The sequence below is a fragment of the Fusarium mangiferae genome (genome assembly GCF_900044065.1).
Source record: "Fusarium mangiferae strain MRC7560 genome assembly, contig: FMAN_scaffold018, whole genome shotgun sequence".
Classification (NCBI taxonomy): Eukaryota; Fungi; Ascomycota; class Sordariomycetes; order Hypocreales; family Nectriaceae; genus Fusarium; species Fusarium mangiferae.
Genome location: NW_024573938.1, coordinates 768,989 through 788,454, shown reverse-complemented (window position 1 = coordinate 788,454; position 19,466 = coordinate 768,989). Strand labels below are relative to the sequence as shown.

General features: G+C 49.1%; 10 protein-coding genes across 10 annotated transcripts; 6 read left to right on the top strand and 4 right to left on the bottom strand.

The window, feature by feature from the left end:
• Positions 1 to 79: 79 nt before the first annotated feature.
• Positions 80 to 1,047, bottom strand: FMAN_12073 (uncharacterized protein; the record flags this gene model as incomplete). Its single annotated transcript, XM_041824821.1, has 3 exons — positions 80 to 611; positions 676 to 751; positions 810 to 1,047. The coding sequence occupies 3 exons, from the start codon at positions 1,045 to 1,047 to the stop codon at positions 80 to 82; spliced, it is 846 nt and encodes a 281-aa protein (XP_041690264.1).
• A 536-nt stretch (positions 1,048 to 1,583) lies between these two features.
• On the top strand, positions 1,584 to 3,368 carry FMAN_12072 (uncharacterized protein; the record flags this gene model as incomplete). The annotated part of the gene is made up of 1 exon (XM_041824820.1): positions 1,584 to 3,368. The coding sequence occupies one exon, from the start codon at positions 1,584 to 1,586 to the stop codon at positions 3,366 to 3,368; it is 1,785 nt and encodes a 594-aa protein (XP_041690263.1).
• A 183-nt stretch (positions 3,369 to 3,551) lies between these two features.
• On the bottom strand, positions 3,552 to 4,066 carry FMAN_16236 (uncharacterized protein; the record flags this gene model as incomplete). Its single annotated transcript, XM_041824819.1, has 2 exons — positions 3,552 to 3,733; positions 3,784 to 4,066. The coding sequence occupies 2 exons, from the start codon at positions 4,064 to 4,066 to the stop codon at positions 3,552 to 3,554; spliced, it is 465 nt and encodes a 154-aa protein (XP_041690262.1).
• Positions 4,067 to 4,353: 287 nt separating this feature from the next.
• On the bottom strand, positions 4,354 to 5,811 carry FMAN_12071 (uncharacterized protein; the record flags this gene model as incomplete). Its single annotated transcript, XM_041824818.1, has 2 exons — positions 4,354 to 4,837; positions 4,889 to 5,811. The coding sequence occupies 2 exons, from the start codon at positions 5,809 to 5,811 to the stop codon at positions 4,354 to 4,356; spliced, it is 1,407 nt and encodes a 468-aa protein (XP_041690261.1).
• A 1,078-nt stretch (positions 5,812 to 6,889) lies between these two features.
• On the top strand, positions 6,890 to 8,503 carry FMAN_12070 (putative maltose permease (MalP); the record flags this gene model as incomplete). The annotated part of the gene is made up of 1 exon (XM_041824817.1): positions 6,890 to 8,503. One exon carries the CDS (start codon positions 6,890 to 6,892, stop codon positions 8,501 to 8,503), a length of 1,614 nt encoding a protein of 537 aa, XP_041690260.1.
• A 930-nt stretch (positions 8,504 to 9,433) lies between these two features.
• FMAN_12069 (putative alpha-glucuronidase precursor) lies at positions 9,434 to 11,938 on the top strand (the record flags this gene model as incomplete). The annotated part of the gene is made up of 1 exon (XM_041824816.1): positions 9,434 to 11,938. The coding sequence occupies one exon, from the start codon at positions 9,434 to 9,436 to the stop codon at positions 11,936 to 11,938; it is 2,505 nt and encodes an 834-aa protein (XP_041690259.1).
• Positions 11,939 to 12,389: 451 nt separating this feature from the next.
• On the top strand, positions 12,390 to 13,673 carry FMAN_12068 (related to lysophospholipase L1 and related esterases; the record flags this gene model as incomplete). The annotated part of the gene is made up of 2 exons (XM_041824815.1): positions 12,390 to 12,473; positions 12,537 to 13,673. The coding sequence occupies 2 exons, from the start codon at positions 12,390 to 12,392 to the stop codon at positions 13,671 to 13,673; spliced, it is 1,221 nt and encodes a 406-aa protein (XP_041690258.1).
• A 710-nt stretch (positions 13,674 to 14,383) lies between these two features.
• On the top strand, positions 14,384 to 15,901 carry FMAN_12067 (GIT1-Glycerophosphoinositol transporter also able to mediate low-affinity phosphate transport; the record flags this gene model as incomplete). The annotated part of the gene is made up of 1 exon (XM_041824814.1): positions 14,384 to 15,901. One exon carries the CDS (start codon positions 14,384 to 14,386, stop codon positions 15,899 to 15,901), a length of 1,518 nt encoding a protein of 505 aa, XP_041690257.1.
• A 675-nt stretch (positions 15,902 to 16,576) lies between these two features.
• On the top strand, positions 16,577 to 17,404 carry FMAN_12066 (uncharacterized protein; the record flags this gene model as incomplete). The annotated part of the gene is made up of 1 exon (XM_041824813.1): positions 16,577 to 17,404. The coding sequence occupies one exon, from the start codon at positions 16,577 to 16,579 to the stop codon at positions 17,402 to 17,404; it is 828 nt and encodes a 275-aa protein (XP_041690256.1).
• Positions 17,405 to 17,841: 437 nt separating this feature from the next.
• FMAN_12065 (DAL1-Allantoinase) lies at positions 17,842 to 19,448 on the bottom strand (the record flags this gene model as incomplete). Its single annotated transcript, XM_041824812.1, has 3 exons — positions 17,842 to 19,076; positions 19,142 to 19,223; positions 19,275 to 19,448. 3 exons carry the CDS (start codon positions 19,446 to 19,448, stop codon positions 17,842 to 17,844), a joined length of 1,491 nt encoding a protein of 496 aa, XP_041690255.1.
• Between the last annotated feature and the right edge of the window lie 18 nt (positions 19,449 to 19,466).

Below are 19,466 nucleotides of genomic sequence, written 5' to 3'. Positions count from 1 at the left end.
AGATGGAATAACACCTACAACTATAGGTCTTGTGTTTTAAGTGCAGCGAATGGATCTGATCTGGTCTATTGGCTCAGGCCTATACGATAATATCAAATTGCTTCTTGAACCAAGCAATAGCCTGTTCTTCAGCCTCCTCTGCCTGTCGCGTCTCCTTTGAATCCGGCTCTGCCCTGCTTGCGCGAACCGCGAACCCATGCTTCGCTCCAGGGTAAACAACCACGCTTGTATCAACATCGATGCTCTCCAAGATTGATTCGGCTTCCCGCACTTGCTTAATTCCCATCACACCATCATCGTCACCAATTGCAATAGAGAGCGGGCGCGCGACATTGCCTATATCCTGTGCGACATCAACGCTACTTGGATGGGCAGTGAAAAACGCATCTGCCAATGCGCGACCACTAGCCGTTTTAGTTTCTGCTGTGTCATGGGTGAGTCTTACAGTGTGGAGCCCTCCCCAGCAGAAGCCTGCAATTCCAATTGGAAGATCTGCATCTTTGTGCTGTTGGAGCTGACCCAAGAAGCCGGTCACCCTAGGCCAACAAACACTAAAGCGGTTTCGAATCAGAAATGGGACAAAGTCCAGCATAGTAGCGAAGAGATAGTACCTAGTCGTCGGTCAGTCAAGTGATGCAAACTCTCGGCCTCAGGGTAGGAGAAGATGAAGCTTACGGTTTAGACAACCAAGATCCGGTCTCATCCCAAAGGTGTGCCATGTTAATCATGGTCCTGACTGGCGCAGCACTGCCTGCGATGAAGCTAATTAGTTTTGCTTGTTGAGCTGGTCGTGCAAACGCCACCCTTACCATTCATGAAATCGGGTAAGTAAACCAGATAGTCAGCAGCTGAAGCATAATGATCCGCCAGAATTTGATTGTTAACAAAGTCGACGCCGAAAGCGTCAGGGATTATGACAATGATAGCTTTCGTGCTCTTGCCGGCCGGGGGTTCTGCAATGTAGGTTCGAAGGCCATGGACGGTTTCCCAACGACCAGTGGGAGCGCCTGGATTGACATGACCGGAAAAGCACTGAGGACACGACATGATTGGTGTGTCTAACTTTGAAGGATTCGTGACAGGCCGCACTCTGAGGAGGAAACAAGAATGAGCAGCTATGAATTAATTGCCCAGTGGAATGACTGGATATTTATATTGCTACTGATATACTGGGTTCATCTGATTGACAAGAGAATCATTAACATCTCTTCATGCGCTGTTAGAATGAGATCCCCAAAGGGTTTAGCTTAAGCGCAGTCGATTGAGCTAAGCCAGCAGATGACGCCCACGTCTAGAACAGCCAATGGCATGATTGATCGTCGACAACTGTATTTCTTATCACGGCCCAGGAGTGGAGTGCACAAATCCCATTGGTTCTCGTCACCAGAATCATGTGCGCCATCTGCGGCATGCTTACGGAGTACTGCATGGCACTATGCAACAGCTTAGCTTCATAGAATCCCAGCTCCCAACAGAACGAAGGCCAACATGACGTCTTACATGCACAGATACGCGTACCCAACTGTGAATAGCAGGCGTCCAAACTTTCCTTCATTACGGCCTCTTATGAGCAACGGGACATCATGGCGCAGACGGAGCAGCAACCAACGGTCTCAGACGGAACGCGCAGTCGCAAGGGATGTCTCACCTGCAGAATTCGCAAGAAGAAGTGCGATGAGGAGCTACCCGCATGCAGTGCCTGCAGGTCAAGAGACCTGGCATGTTACGGGTTCAACATGCCTCCACCGCCTTGGATCACCAACAAGGCCTCATGGAAAGATGTCCTAGAGTCCAATGAAGCGAGAGCTCTACGAACTGTCGCGGGGCTGCGGTACAGGGTCTCGAGAAAGCTAGATTCCAGAGTCACTGCTTCTGGCGCGATTGGACTCTTGCCACTGGACTCAGGGAGCAACAACCATCAGCACGGGTCTCATCACTTCCAGAGAGCCCATGAGATTATACCGGGCGTGTTCCATTGCGATATCTTCTCAACACCGTCCATTATCCAGTTGACAAATGGGGTCAACATTTGGCAGCGACAACCCGATACCATATGGTGGGACAGCAGGATGCAAAGTTTACAGCCCGGACCTGAAAATTCTTCACGAGAAGAAACAAGATTGCTCATGTTGTTCCTCGATGTCATACATCCAATCACGCATACATTCTGCAAGTTGGAAAGCAACAGTGAACGCAACTGGATGCTCAATCGGCTCATCAGCCGAGATGACTTATGTAGCTCAGCTCTCAGTGTCAGCGCCTGCTTCGAGCACTCGTTGACCCAAAGGGCTAGTGTTGATGAGATTGGACTGTCGCCAAAGGTGAGCAGGCTACAGAGCCGGTCTCTTTCGATGCTTCGGAAAGAGGTCGAGCGCTTTTCCCTCATGCCACCGTTGCCAGTGGAAGACTTCGTCTGGGCTGGGATCCACCTTGTTGATGTCATCGCTCATTTAGAGACGCTCGAGATCTTCAGTATGCTTCAGGGCCAATGGGAGATCCATCATCAGGCTGCAAGAAAGGTACTGAATCATATTGAGACTTCTGTTCCACTTGAGAACCGTAATTCAGCATCAGTGATAGCAGACGTACTCTCGAGCTTGCCTAAAGGTGATGGACGACGACTATCTCTGCAACTTTCTATCTTTAACTTTATTTGGATCGATGTTCTGGCCACGTCTACTTTTGGTGCGATGTCATACTGCCCTTGCGCCTTCGACTATCTGCCTCTTCTAGATGCTGGTATAATCAGGTCACAGGACTTTATGGGTTGTCAAAGCCAAGTCTTTGCTATTGTCACCAGAATTGCAAGGCTTGAGCAACTCCAGCTGATGCATCAAGGTGAAATACATCATGACTTTACAGGACCGGAATTACAACGTCAATACGGCGAACTAGAACAACAACTCGATTATGTCTGCCAGACTCTTCAAGAAGACATTGAGAGCTTGGCTGGTATAATAACTTCAGGTCTACATCTCGACGCTGCAAAGATTAGTCTCATATGGGCTTATGGTGCCAGAGTCTTGTTGCAAGTTGTAATTGGTCCAATTATGGCCGAGCAAAGTAGTATCGACCAGACCTTTGTCAACAGGTGCCTCGAGAAGATGGAAGCTCTCCCTACACGTCTTGTGATGCGGGCAGCTTGGCCATATACTATCGCCGGTTGTATGGCCATGAGCGACTCACAACATCACCGGTTTCGTCAAATTCTCAATCAGGTGCTGCAAGGAGCGCAGGCCCCTGGCATAACATGGAAAGGCCTTATTGTCATGGAGGAGTGTTGGAGACTTCGAAGAATGCACCCTGATCAAGTCTTTGGTTGGAGAGAAGCCATGAAGAGTCTTGGTGTGAGGGTGATTTTGACATAGCACCCCTGCACCAGGATGCACTGTGATAGAAAGAATAGAGATTGTGGATAGGGGCCGGCAAATGTCCCCGCTAGAGCTATTGAGCTTTACGCGTATTGTAAATTCAGGAGCCTCGTGGTCACTGGTGCTGATATATTGCTTTTGACTTGCCTAATCCCCTGCGTTCCTTCCGATACCCATTCTCTATATAACCAGAGCTCCCCACGCAAAAGCACCGAGTATACCCACATAAGCCAAACGCTCGGCGCCACTCCCCTTCTCTTGAGACAGATCGGACGCAATCACGGCTGAGGCCGATGCCAAGGCAGCAGGATTTGAACTCCCTTTTACTGCATCGCAAATCTGCTGGCGCACGTCCCAGAGGTCTGGTACGTATACGGTCAGATGATGCCTTGTACGTCAGTTATTGACTCGCTTTTGAATATTTTACTAGTGCACTCGTTTTTGAGACATTCTTCGAAATGGTCTGCAAACGCGTCGCTGTGCGAGCACATACACTCTAGGTTGGTACCAGCGCAGCCAATCTTCTTTCCCGCTGTAAAGATACACTCAATACCGCAGTCTGGCACTGAAGAGACATCGGAAGCAAGGATGGAAGAGTCAGTGGAGGTAGTTGCTCTGGTGGTTTCTGTGGTACTAGAAGAAGTCGCTAAGACGAGCCAAAAGGTCGCAAGACTAAGGAGAATATGGTAGGCCATTATGATCTGAATATATAGTAAAACAGCATGGGCACGTAACACAGCATATGATGCAAGAAATGAAAGAAATGATAACCATTCAATGGGTGTCGAGGTCGAGTGGTCTTATTGTGAGCTATTTACGTGGCTCGGCTTTCGGCACACCTACCATGACGTTGTGCAACTAAGCCGAAACAAGCAGCCCAACTAACTTAGATCATTAGAAGACATACACTAACGTGCTAGCTGTAGCCAAATTATTTCAACCAGTCTTTAGACAAACCTTCTCTAAGTAATATTCATCCTAGTTATGAATCTGTGACAAAGCTGATAAGAGATCGAGGAGGAATCGTAGTCTGAAAAGAACCTTTTCCACTGGCCTTTAAGTGCTCTAAAGCAGTTAAATCATTGGAATTATCCGTCAGAAAGGGCTTCAAGCTAAAAGAACTTCGGCCCGTGCCAGAGACAACAAGTTGGACATCGCGAGCAATCGTGTCATTGTTAAGCACCTGTGTCGCGACAGTACCATCGGTATTCAGAAAGGCACTGACTGTGATCAGAGGAACAGAGCTCGTGGCTTCGATACGTCGAGCACCGGGGCGAGCAAACCGACTAAAGGATGCAAAGGCCCAGAACCTCTTGGATGGAATGACCTTGTCACCGATCATGTTGATGAGAGCGCTGTTGGTGGTCGAGTTCTCGGCTCCGATCCAATAGAGAAATCCGCTGACGTTGGCATCTACAAGAGCTGTCTGGATACGGCCAGCCCAAGTCATACCTTCGCCCTGGCCGCTATTGTTGTAGAATGTCTACGGCGTGAATTGGCCTGTAAGATCAGCCCACTCGGTGAGCCACGTCTTCTTTGTTGTTGAAAGTGGATGGTTTGGTGGTGAAACGTATCCATGGCCAGTAACGACACTAAGGTAGTTGATCGCTGGATCAGGTCCAGCAGTCAAACCAGCCATCATGTCCTCTTGCAGGTCCCAGCCCTCACCATCACAACAGGCGATAGTAAGATGACGAATACCTCGCTTTTGGATCGTCTTGCCCAGCACACGTATGAAGTCGGCAGCCTGTGTGCCGTTGGAAAGCATGCCGGCGTAGGGAGCGGCGAACTGAGGCTCGTTAAGGAACCCCAGGTTGGTGACCTTAACGCCTGATTTGTGGTAAAACTCAACCCATTGAAGCATGTAGTCTGCGTAAGCCTGCTTCCAGTCACCGGAAGCGCAGGTAGCGCCTGTAACACCGCACAAATACCCTCCATTATTTTCATCGTGATTCGTTTTCATATAGCCCGGGGCGGACCAAGCATCGCCATAAAGGAACTTCAATCCTCGCTTGAATGCTTCTTTAGCGACGATCAGCTGACCGCTGTCATATTCGTCCCAGACGTAGTGTGGCTTTGATCCGGGTGAGCCTGGCGAGAAAGGCTCGATTGAGTTCATGAAGTTCTTGTCAGAACTGTTGCTTGAACCAATCCCATTACGCAGGATGGAAAAGCCTGCACCAGTTTCCTTACTAAATAGCAGGTCCAGTACATGTTGAGTCCCTTCTTTGGACAGACCGTCTTTTCCAAGAATGTCCTCCGCCCTCTGAAATGCTTGCGAGGCGCCAAAGCCGTCAAGCTCTTGGTGTTTGACGTGGCCATTCACAGAAATCAAGACTTCAGAGTCTGATTTTGAATCCGTGGGAAAAGCCACCACGGAGGCTGAACCAAAGTAGCCCAGGAAGTTCAAGGCGGCAAGACCACGAGCTAGCGGACCCATGGCTGTTCAAGAGGAGATGAAATGATAGGGAGGGAAGGTATGGAAGAATCAGCTCTGTTTCTCTTCAGAGAGAAGCTGTCATCCTGTCGATCAGCAGGAATAGTGATTCCACTGCAGAATTTATAGGTAGCCGGACTGCTTGGCCTTCTCGACCTCCGCGTAAATACATTATCCGATCGACCCCTGGACATTAAGATAACCCACGGCGTCTGACATCGGCATGCTGCCCGGACCGTCTTATGCAGCGTCATCACCCTATGACCTACACCATGAGTTAGACAATCTTCAATGGGATGTTTGATGACCTTGTCATTAGCCGCCGAACCCTTGCCTGACCCGTCAGTTAGGTGATCAAGAACTGTAGGCGTAGTTTGGCTGTACTCTTGATGAGTTTAACCAGAGTTCTGGGTAAATCCAAGCTCGGCTTTCGTCTATCTGATACCCCGCACAATAGCTATACTTCCCCGGACCAGAACAAAGTCAATCTTCATCAATTGCACGTGTGGGGGAACATTTAGTCTTCAGTGTGCGCTTCTCGAGTGCCGAGTTTGCCGGTCCTAGATGGGCTCCACCCCCGCAAATTCTCCCCACTCTCCCCGAACTTGGCTTGATTCCGTTTACTCTTGGGCCGATAGCTCCCAACTCTCCTACCAAATAAGCGTTCATCATGTCAGTGCCCCCTTGTTGTTTCTGCCGTGCCATCTCTTACCTGTGATGTAATAAATACGCTAAATTAAATCGAAGTTGCCATTCAAAAACCTGGCCGTTTTAATCCCTGTATGCTCAGAGTCAGTCTACAGTGCCGTCTTTGCCGACCAGGGTAGTCGACTTCCCCATGGGCCATATCTGGAATAACCCTGGAGCTGGTTCTGCTACGACGTTGGAGTGGAGCCAGCTGACTCCCTGAGCATCATTGTATATGAAGAAGACGAAGATCCTACCTCATTTATCTGGATCGTTGCCAACAGCCATTGCTTGTCGATTAACTTGACAGCTTCTGGAATTGCATTTCTTGACATCACCGTCCTACACCTACTACAAATCCGCTCATAAAAAATTCTCAACCGATAAAACCAGTATGGCAGAAAAGCGCGCCGATACCATTGAGACGGCGCCACCAGATGGCCATCATGGCTGGACAGGCGACACGTCTGCGGAGGCTCGCGCCGCCACAGAGGCAGAACATTCCCTCAGTATCCGTCAGGCCATCCAGAAATACCCCAAGGCCTGTTTCTGGTCCTGCGTTGTGTCGCTAGTCATCATCATGGATGGTTACGACACAGCCCTCCTCGGGTCACTCTTCGCCTTTCCCGACTTCCAAAAGCGCTTCGGCATCCCCAATCCTGCCAAGCCAGGTACATACCAGCTCGAGCCTAAGTGGCAGACAGCTCTTGGCTTGGCTAGTTCCCTGGGAGGCATTGTTGGTATCTTCTTCAACACGTGGATGACGGAGAGGATCGGACACAAAAAGACACTTCTGATCTCCTTGTTCTGGTTGACTGGAACTATTTTCATCTCCTTCTTTGCCCCTTCAGTCGAGGTTCTGTTTGTTGGTCAACTGCTTTGTGGACTAGGATGGGGTGTCTTCACCACAATGGGACCTGCGTATGCCTCTGAAGTCGCGCCGGTTGTCCTTCGTGCGTACCTTGAAACCTACGTTGTCCTATGCTGGGGCATTGGTCAGCTCCTGTCTTACGCTGTTCTGGACTCACTTGTTGGTAACAAGAGTATCTGGGCCTGGAGGATCCCCTTTGCCGTGCAGTGGGTATGGCCTGTCATCATCGCACCTCTAATGTTCTTCTGCCCCGAGTCTCCTTGGTGGCTGGTCCGCAGTGGAAAATTGGAAGAAGCCAAGAAATCCCTGAAGAGGCTTACGTCAATGTCAGACCAAGAGCTTCAGAACCAGCTGTCTCTCATGGTGGAAACGACGGAGCTGGAGCGCAGCATCACAGAGGGAGCTTCGTATCTCGACTGCGTCAGGGGCTCCAACCTCTGGCGCACGGAAATCGCGTGTGTTGCCTGGGCGAGTCAAGTCCTCGTTGGCTTTGGTGTCTCCTCTTATGCCACTTACTTTTTCGAACAAGCCGGCATGTCAACCAAGAACGCTTACAAATTGACTGTTGGCCAAGGCGGTCTTCACTTTGTCACTGTCCTTTTGTCCGTTTTCATCGTCGCGCGACATGGAAGGCGATCGATTTACATTTGGGGCTGCCTCCTTATGTCCGCCGCGATGTTTGTGATTGGCTTCGTAGCTATCCCAAGCCAAAGCAGTGCCACGGGAGGTGTGTCTGCAGCCTTCTACTACGTCTGGTACTCTACCTACGAGATGACCATTGGTCCAATCGCCTACATCATTGTCGCCGAGGTCTCCTCTACGCGGCTGCGCTCCAAAACAATTGGTCTGGCTCGTAATGCCTACAACGTCATCAATATTGCTGCCACATGCGTTGTTCCTCATATACTGAACCCCACTGCTGCAAACTGGAAGGGCAAGTCTGCTTTTCTGGCTGCGGGCTTCTGTATCCTCTGCGCCATTTGGGCTTGGTTTCGTCTTCCTGAGCTAAAGGGCCGCACATATGAGGAGCTCGATATTTTATTCACTAAAGATCTAGGTGCTCGGGAGTTCAAGGGCTACGAATTCGATACTAATATCGATATTGATGAGAAGCTGGGTGTTGAGCATAAAGAATGAATTCACGTCGCCGAGAAGGGTTGAGCTTACTAGCTACTACAGTCTGTCTAGCTTTAGATAGGAAGGTAGTTGAGCAGCAAATCTAGAAATCCATTCTTTTACTTTTATATCAATTCCTCACTTCAAAAATGGCTCTTCTATATATTATGCTTCCCATCCAATAATTACACCTTTGGCTAATCCTTAGAGCTCCAAAATGTAGAGTAATAAAACTTAAGATTGTATTTTCAGCTGGGAGATACAACTGTTTCCCTATGGCCAACTTGTAGATTGTGTTAAGCATGTGATCTACTTCAGGCTCAATATGCATTGTCATCTGAACCCTAAACGCGAAGCCTTTCCTTTTGGAATTGGGTACTTAATGGTGGTTGTTTGTCGGCCATGCGATCTATGTCATGGAGAGAATGCCGACCTGCAAGGTAATCTTGGCTCAAGATTTGCAGTCTCTTGACCTTCAGCCTATTGTAGTAACTTTTAGACCGAGTGCGGGGGTTGGGGTAATGCAAGCCTACGGCGTATTTAGCCGGGCCTAGTATAGGAATCGGCTACGAAATGCCGAATAAGACTACGTGGGGGATTAAACTGCCACATATATTCTGGGCTTTTACCCGCTTTAGCATGAGAATCGGCTCCTAGATGCCGAGTTCGACCCGCTCAATCTGTCGGCTCAGCTAATGAGGTGCGTATGTTGCTATTGGACCCTGATTTCTCAGCTTGACATATGATATTCTCCATGTATCATAGTTTGCGTTCACATGTGCTTCTAGCGTGACAGTTCAGTAGCTAAAGATTATCCGCCTAAATCGTTCCTCGCAATTAATGGGTAGCTGCTTATACTCTTAAGAACTGGAATTCCGCAGCTTCCTTCACAGATCACGCATGCAACAAAGAGGGCAGCGTCTAGTAACAACCATTCCAAAAGCCCTTAAAATGCTTCCCTCGGAGAGCGGAATCGACGCTTGGCTACGACATGCCCCTCTATCCGAGAGCTTGCGTAGCCTTCATAAGCCAGTTTCTAGCATCGTTGCTCTGAGCACCAACCCGACAAGCCCAGTCTTTATCGCCGGAGAGGAACTTCAACGTGGGCTTGACCGTATTCTCGGACAAAGCGTACAGGTTGACTCTCACTTTCAAGGTGACGCTAGAGGTTCAATCATAGTGGGCACTTTGTCAGCCCTGAAAGCGAATGGAGGAGATCCTCACCTTCAGTCGGCACCTGCCCTTGATGAAGACGGATTTTGGCTCGACACAAATGTTAATGGAAGCAATGACATTCACATTGTCGGCCAAAATGAACGAGCAGCCCTTTATGGAGCATTCGAATACCTCTCTCTCCTTGCACAGGGAAAGCTGGCAAAGACCAATATCCAACAGGCATACAATCCCGGAGCGGCTATCAGATATGTCAACGAATGGGACAACCTCGACGGCAGCATAGAAAGAGGTTACGGGGGCAAGTCCATCTTTTTCTGCGATGGCAAGGTCTTGAAGGACCTGTCTCGCGTCCGCCAATATTCTCGCTTATTGGCCTCAATCCGCATCAATGGCTGCATTGTGAACAACGTCAACTCGAGCCACAATCTTCTCAACGAGACAAATCTCGATGGGCTCGGTCGAATCGCCGATGTAATGCGTCCCTATGGAGTACGCATTGGTGTTTCATTATTCTTCGACACTCCCCGAGGCCTCGCTGGTCTGCCAACATCAGATCCTCTCGATCCTGATGTCATCAAGTTGTGGGAGGATATAACGGCCAAGCTGTATAAGCGTGTACCGGATATGCTTGGATATACCATCAAGGCCAACTCAGAAGGTCAGCCGGGTCCTCTGACATATGGCCGAACTCTTGCTCAAGGAGCCAACATGTTCGCTCGTGCCCTGAAACCTCACGGCGATGGCATCGTCATGTACCGTGCTTTTGTCTACAACCATCATCTGGATGAATCTGATCTCAGAAACGACCGAGCCAATGCTGCGGTTGAGTATTTCGCCCACCTTGATGGCGAGTTCGAAGACAACGTCATTATCCAGATCAAATTTGGTCCAATAGACTTCCAGATTCGCGAGCCCCCCTCCACTTTGTTCGCCCATCTCCGCAAGACTCCAGTCATCTGTGAATTCATGGTGTGTCAGGAGTACCTGGGTCAGCAGTCGCACTACGTGTACATGGCCCCAGAATGGGAGACTATTCTCGGCTTCGACATGCGAATTGACGACAAGCCCTCCCTTGTAAGAGATATCGCCTCTGGCAAAGTTCACGGTTCGAACAAGGGGGGTTATGCTGCAGTGACCAACATCGGGAACGACCTTACATGGCTGGGACACCATCTCTCTATGTCAAACCTCTATGCTTACGGTCGATTGTGTTGGGATGCAGCTGCTCCAGCGCAGGATATCCTGCTGGATTGGATTCGCCTGACATTCAGCGCAGAAAACCGGAAGGTGATAGACACCATCCGCGAGATCGGGATGGAATCCTGGCCTACATATGAAGCCTACAGCGGTAACCTCGGGATCCAAACCCTATGTGACATCCTCTATACGCATTACGGGCCCAGCCCAGGTTCACAAGATGGGAACGGCTGGGGTCAATGGACTCGTGCAGACAGCAAGGCCCTCGGCATGGACCGCACCGCCGCCACTGGCACGGGTTTTGCAGCTCAATATCCACCTCAGGTCGCTGCTCAGTTTGAGAGGATCGAGACAACGCCAGATGACCTTCTTTTATGGTTTCATCATGTTCCCTATACGCATAAGCTCAAGTCTGGTAAAACTGTCATCCAACACACATACGATGCCCACTATGAAGGATCGGCAAATGCTCAGACGTTTGTGACAAGGTGGGAAACCCTCAAGGGCCTTATTGACGACGCTCGCTTTGAGCACATTGCTTTCAAGCTTGCGTATCAAGCAGGCCACTCACTCGTTTGGCGTGACTCGGTGAACAACTTCTATCTGGCCAAGTGCGGCATCCCAGATGACAAGAACCGTGTCGGGAACTACCCCTGGCGTATAGAGGCTGAAAACATGCAATTGAGGGGCTATACAATTGTTGACGTGACGCCCCCTGAAGCAGCGTCTCGTGGCCGTGCCATCGTGGCATCATCGTTGGAAAAGGCCGCTGCAACCACGAAACTAACACTCCCCTCAAGGAGGTGTGACATCGCTGTCAACTACTTTGATCACACTGGTGGGCATGCGCGATACGAGCTTCTCCTAGATGGAAAGATTGTTGGAGAGTGGACTAGTGACCTAGACACGCGGCTCGGCCATGACTTCTCAGAGTATCTGGACGGACACTCGGCCACTAGGGTTTACTTCCATGGTGTTGATGTCCGGGAGGGCGCCGAGCTGACTGTGATCGGTTACCCAGATGGAAAGGACATGGCACCACTGGATTACATCTCGGTTTTGCCGGAAGGCGTGGTGGATTAAACAACCAGTAGGGCTAGAAGGTTCTACAGGAAATAGCCAAATGTTTACTTAGAAGAAAATCGAGAGAAGCCTCGCTTAGAAAATCCATCCCAGGAAACCATTGCATTTTGTTGTTAAAGACCAGACCTTCAGTCTACATCCAGCATTCAATCATGGTGCCATGGAACTGGAGATGAGTAATGCCGTAGCAACCTCGTGTGGGCTTAGCTCCAACAAGTGACTTCTCCACTTGAGGAAGGCTTTTGTATTTAACCGGCATTAAGTTCCACCACTTGAGGGGTTCGTTGCATTAGCTAACTGAGGCGTTTAGCACCCTGGTCCAGCTGCCTGTCATCCGTACCCTTTTTCCTGGCAATCAAAACCTTGTCCACAGGTGATCTATCCGTTCCAAGAGAGCAACAAGTGCATGTAACAACTCTCGACGCAGAGCATCACTAGCCAATCCGTTGAGATGGAGTCTCCGTCCAAGTGGGTGACAGCCTGGGCACCAATACCTCAGCCAACTGAGGAGGCAGATATGCCACCATATCCATTTGTAAGGCCAACCAAACTCACAAGTTTATAACAGTCAGTTTACTTACCACAGTCGTTCGACTAGACGCAGCGTGAGGTTGCTTTTCAGAATACCACCATTCGACAGACTTTGAGAGTGACAGCCGGCGGTGACTATATCCGGATTCGCCTGTCTAACCAGTTTGGACTCGAGGCATTGCACATCTCAAGAGCTGTAATTGCTGTTCCTCGACCACACAACTCAGTCGCTCCTGGTGGCTCTCCCTCGATCTTGAAGGATACAGCACAGCATGTTCTGTTTGATGGAGAACAGCCGGTTTTAGTGCCAGCTGGCTCCCACGTGTTATCAGACAGTCTCAAATTCCCAGTCTCAGCGGGACAGATTCTTTCAATTACTATCTTTCTCCAGAAAGGCCAAAATTCTCAACAGATCACCTCCCATCCAGGCAGTCGCACAGACTCCTGGCTTTGTTATGGCGACCAGTCGATGGCACCTGAACTCTCCGGGCCCGAATCACAAGCCTCAACACATTGGTATTTCCTGTCTGGAGTCGAAATACGTGTCGATGCTGCTCATCACGGAGCCCTGGTTCTCCTGGGAGACAGCATAACTGACGGGCGCTGTAGCACAGATAACGCAAACAACCGCTGGCCAGACTTTCTGTTTAAACACATGCAGCAGCATCCATTTGCACAGAATATCTCCATCATCAACCAGGCCGTCGGCGGTGGAAGGGTTCTACAAGATGGAAAAGGGCCAAGTCTTTTGAGTCGTCTAGATCGCGACGCTATTGCTCAGCCAGGTCGACGTTACATCCTAGTTTTCCATGGGGTAAATGACCTAGGCACGGCAAATTCTGACCTAGCATCTCTTCAAGAGGTCACAAAAGCTCTTAGGAAGGCATATCGCCAGATTGTCTCACGTTGCCATGCGCACGGTTTGCATGTCTTGGGTGCCACTATTGGTCCGATGGGTGGTAACGAGCCTTATGGAACCTGCGAATTGCGCGAAAGGGCGCGCCAGGAGTTAAACGATTGGATTCGGAAGTCTTGCGTATTTGATGCCCTGGTAGATTTTGATCATATTCTGCGATCTACCGAGGATAGTAGTCGATTGAAGGAGGAGTATGATTCTGGAGACCACTTACACCCAAACATTGTAGCATTCGATGCAATGGCAGCTGGATTTCCTTTGGATGTATTTGAGCAATTCGAACCATAGCTTTGGACCCTATAGGAGCTCTCTTCTGCTCAAAGAGCGGTAAGTTCTGGGTTTTATGAATCTCAAGTCCCTTGGCCCTTTCTTGCGTCTCTTGATGGTGGCATCCACGTAGGGTAGTTCTCAGACCCGCTAAAACCCTGAGGTCAGCGTCCAGCTCTTTTGGTTTGTTATCGCCAAAGGAGATATCTCGGCATGGTGCCGAAGATTCCCGGGCTTCTATTGCTGTTATCTGAGACGAGCAGTATTTCTCGGCCTGCAAGCGAATCATTATCCGTATCACATGCACGATTGACTTATACTCATTGGCGGCTGAAAACCGTGAATCACGACAAGGAGTTAGCGTACTCTCACCAAGGTATAAAATGTAATTTGCATTAATCATCTTACCGAATAGCGACCGTTTGTAATACGAATTTTGGTTTTTCACGACTCAGAAGTTCAAACATCTTGCGATAAACAAGCCGTGCTATCCATGGTGTGGATATCGCAAATCACATGGCTGGCATAAGAACTGCCATAGGCCAACTCGGATGTCGGAAGTTAATGACAAGACTAGCGCTTCAGGCAATTTTCCCAATTGGGACTGCACACGGGAAATCGGCAAATTCCTCGTCTTAGACCAGGAACAACTGATCAAGTATTAAGGTCAATAGTTTCGCAACCAACGAGTCTTTAATTTCTCTCAAGTCCTTGTACCACAATCTCTCACCATGTCTAACACTCAATCGGACGATATAGGTAGCACGAACGATGCTCAATATGAAAGCAAGACCGCCAATGCTTCCATCAGCGCTGAAGGCTCGACGCAAGATGTCGTGCATCGTCGCCAAAGAATATCAGACCTCTTCACAATTCTTTGTGCGGGAGCAGCACTCATATCAGACGGCTATCAGAATAACTTGATGACAATGTCGAATGTGCTCTTCAAGGAGGAATATCCTGAGCAGTACACTTCGTCTGTTAGCACTCGGGTATCCAATGCTCTCCTCGTTGGCGAGATTATTGGTCAGATTGCCATTGGCCTCACATGCGACTATCTTGGACGAAAGACGGCCATTGTGCTAACCACAATGTGTATTGTCATCGGCGGTATTCTAGCCACAGCAGCACACGGTGCGACAATCGACGGCATGTTCTGGATGCTGACAGTGGCTCGAGGCATTGTTGGCTTTGGAACTGGTGGCGAGTATCCTGCCAGTAGCACATCTGCTTCTGAGTCTGCCAATGAGCGAGCATTGAACAAGCGAGGACCGATATTCATCCTTGTTACCAATTTACCGTTATCTTTTGGTGGCCCGCTTGCAGTCTCTATCTTTATGGTCGTTCTCTCAGCCGCTGGAACCGGCAATCTCTCGACTGTATGGCGTGTCTGTTTCGGAATCGGGATCCTGCTACCTCTGACTGTCTTTTATTTCCGAATACGCATGCTAAACTCGAAGCTCTACCGGCAGGGGGCAATCAAGCGAAGAGTTCCTTATGCCCTAGTTATTCGTTACTATTGGAAAACTCTCATAGGTACTTCTGGTGCTTGGTTCTTGTACGACTTTGTCACGTTTCCCAATGGGGTCTTCTCAGGTACCATCCTTGCCTCCGTCGTACCCGAGGGCGGCAACACCCTTTTACACACGGCAGAATGGCAGCTCCTCCTTGGCTGCATTGCTCTGCCTGGTGTATTCATTGGTGCTTGGATGTGCGACAGAGTTGGCAGGAAGAGCACCATGATGATAGGGTTCGCAGGGTATTTGGTATTTGGTCTGATCATTGGCTGTGCATATGACAGAATCACCAAGATTGTCCCCTTGTTTGTTGTCTTCTATGGTCTTATGCAGTCTTCTGGAAATCTTGGTCCCGGCGATATGCTTGGTCTGCTTTCGTCCGAAAGCTATGCCACAAGTGTCCGCGGAACATGTTATGGCATCAGCGCAGCGCTTGGTAAGACTGGAGCAGCTGTAGGAACTCAGGCTTTCAAGCCCATTCAACTTACTCTGGGAAAGCGCTGGACGTTTATCATTGCTGCGATTTGTGGGATAGCAGGCGTTTTAGTGACATACTTCTTTATCCCGAATGTCACTGGAGAGGACTTGGGCAAGAATGATGAGAAGTTCCGTGCATATCTTGTGAGTCATGGATGGGACGGGGAGATGGGGGATGGGGAATGGAAAGGTCCTGCTGATGGCCCTGAAGCAATTACCTCAAAAGATAATGCTCCTACGGAGAAGGCAGAATGAACTTGTAGATAGACATTAACTAATGGTTAAAAGTGTAGTTCCGACTGCATGGACATACAGCTTGCAAATGAATTCAATGGCTTATTCTTTTACCTATAGTCAACTATATAAATTACCAACCTCTCCTAGGGGGGCGAGAAAACAACAAACCTTTCTGTTTGCAGTCAAAATAAACTTGGTAAAAGTCATCCTAAGCTTAGGCTTTATCACCTAAGTCTTTTTATCATTTAGGATCTTCGCCCAGCGGCTGATAACACCTAGCCGACCGAGCTTCTCCCTCGACGGCGACCTGGTCTCTGGTCTCTTGGTGGTGGTATAGTCGTGGATTAAGGGGCCGTACTGGGATAGGGCGAATAACAAGCTTAAGAATTTTATGTTTAATTTGCGAGAATAATGTGGCGCCCTCTAAGGACAACTGTTCATTTTACTGTATATCTTCTCTTTAGAGAATTGCAAACTAAGACAGCTCTTTACTGTTATGTCATACAGTGTAAACTCTAGTCCGCACTCCCCCTGTCTGTTCTCCACTACAGGCGTCATAACACCTTCACCGCCTTAATCTCATTTCACAGTCTTTCCTAACATTTTCTGTTGATTTAGATTCAGTCTACTGTTAGACCTCCTCCTGATTACGGTAAAGCTCTGAAACTTATCCTCAAACAACCATAAAACACGATGTCAGTTCCTGAATCTCAATCAACCATGGACGTCGATGAGTTCGAGAAGACGCTCCTGCAGTTGCGATGCTTTGACACCATGTTCCTCGTCGACGACTCAGAGGCCATGCAGCCATACTGGTCCGAGATCAAGACACTGATGGAGCGCATTGCACCCATCTGTGCTAAGCACGATCCAGATGGAGTCGATCTGTATTTTGTCAACCACCGACCGGGCGGCGTTCTGGCCAAATTGCCCGGATTACAATCCATCCGCAAGTCAGGCTATACTCACATTGGCGGTTTCGTCGGCAGTATGCTCTTGACAAGCAAAGGAAAGCAGGTCGGCAGTATCTTCGACAGCGTCAAGCCGGCTGGCAAGTGCAATATGGGCTCCAGGCTCGGTGGCCTTCTCAAGTGGTACTGCGACAAATACACGGCTGGAGAGGAGAAGGCTGCTCTCAATATTGTCGTGCTCACTGCCGGCCAATTTGACGATGACATCAAAACGCCACTTATCAACGCTGCAAGAACCCTCGACGAGGCCAAGGCACCGATTCATCAAGCTGGTGTTCAACTGTTCCGGCTAGGCGGGCCGAATCTAGAGCGACAGAAGACACTACAGCACCTGGATGACGAGCTGCACAAAGAGGCTGGAACGCGAGACATTGTCGATACGGTGACTTGGAGCGGACACGGCACTTCCATGTCAGATGATGAGCTACTCAAGGTTGTGTTGGGAGCGGTCATCAAGAAGATCGACATGCGTGCCTCTGAGCTCCACTTAGACGAACAAGCCCCAACTTCACGTGCTGACCGGGAATTTGATGAGAATAATGTGATTTGAAACCGAGGGGCATTACTCAGGGTCCGCGGAGACATTGTTGTATCCTATACTGTTGCATGAATGGAAGGAGTTCACAGCGACAGAGGCCGCATTTTCTGCATGGTTAATCTCAGTAGTATTCTAGCCCCGAAAGCTTCACGCTGTTATAATCAATTATTCAGCCGAGCTGGAAACTCCAGCAAATAGCGGTCCCCGTGATCCTGTTGAGTTGGCTTGCAGACATATTTATTCAAGGGTAAAAAAAACTGACAACAGTCATTACAGTTTATGCCCTTTGCGACTTCAATAGCTTAATAACAAACAGCGGCAGATACTGCAAGTCCATGAGATAAAGGTCATTCCAATAACTTGGCTGGTAACTGGTGTTGGACCATATATAACCTGTCTGGCAATTTATCCTTTTTACTAAGTAAAAATTTCAACTTGATATGATTTAGTTAGGCATAAGCTACAGAAAATGGTTCCTGCTCCTGCACGCATTCCCAAATATCATTCAGGACACCTGCCTGTCGCTGAACAAACTCGCCATATCCCTTTTTGCCCAACATCTCCCCATTATCCCATACAACCTTACCGCGTAAGATTGTATACCGTGGCCAGTTTCTTACTGTCTTTCCTTCGTACGGTGTATAGTCATTGGCGTGGTGTAACATTTCGTTTCGAATTGTCACGTCTGGCAGCTTGTCATTCGGATACCAAATGACGAGATCTGCATCCGACAGTCCAGGAACAATTGCTCCCTTCTTCGGATATAGCCCATACAGCTTTGCCGCATTTGTTGATGTCACCTCCACGAATTTCGTCAGGGGTAGCCTATTAGCTGAAAACACTAGGGAGAGTCTCGTTTCTACCCCAGGAATTCCATTAGGGATATGCCTGAACTCTCCGACCGGATGTTCGGGCGTAATGCAAGCCTTCTTGCCCTTTTCTATATCATCGTAGGAGAACGGACAATGATCTGAGCTCAGAAGGGTGAATGTTCCATTTCGTAGTCCCTCCCAAATAACATCCTGTGATGCTTCATCACGTGGGGGTGGTGAGCACACGAACTTAGCACCCCCAAAGCCTGGCGCATCTAGATCGTTACTAGTAAGGAAGAGATACTGCGGGCAGGTCTCAGCAAAGATGGGTTGGCCAGCAGTCTGGGCTTGTCGAATGCGATATGTTGCACCTGGGTCACTAATATGCACTAACAATATAGGTGTATTGGCAATCAGAGACGAAAGCACGATGGCACGATTGGTTGCTTCCGCTTCGAGCGCAGGTGGACGCGATGTAGCATGATATTTTGGCGCAAACAGCTTGCTAGCCTCAAGTTGAGCTGTCAGCCAGTTCAGAATGTCACCATTCTCTGCATGAATCATGGTGAGAATATGGTGTTTGCGAGCATGATGAAGAACTGATAAGATTTGATCGTCGCGGAGCTGGAGTGCCTCATATGTCATATAGATCTTGAGAGATGTCACGCCCTCGGCTTTGAGCATTCCAAGCTCGGAGAGAGCTGTCTCGGTGGGATTGGAGACAAGTAGATGGAACCCATAGTCGCAGTAGGTATTTCCTTGAGCCTTTTTGTGAGCATCAGCCAAAGGTTTGAGAAGTGAAGGCTCGTGTCTCTGTTGAGGAGCGAAGCAAACAATGGTGGTACAGCCTCCGGCGATTGCGGATCGAGTTCCTGGATTCGTGTCAAAACGCGGGTTTTCCATAGGTAAGTTTCTCAGAGGGTGGTGTACGACTAACCCGTTTCAAATGTATCAGACGAGGAACCCTTCCCAAACATGGCCGGCTCCTGAAGATGAACATGGCAATCAACGCCACCAGGCTGCCCATTGCTGTAAGCATCTCCTTATTTGGTAGTTGAAATGAGACCTACAGTCACGTATGCTCCCTCAGCATCAATTAATCGCAGTGTCTCTGTTTCAGCAAGTGATCCTGATGCAGCCAGCAAAGCGATTTTGCCATCTTTGATCGCAACATCGTAAGCACCTACATCAGAGGCTGTAACACATACACCGTGGGTGATAACGAGGTCGAATGGCTCCACCATGATTTACTGAGGAGTTTG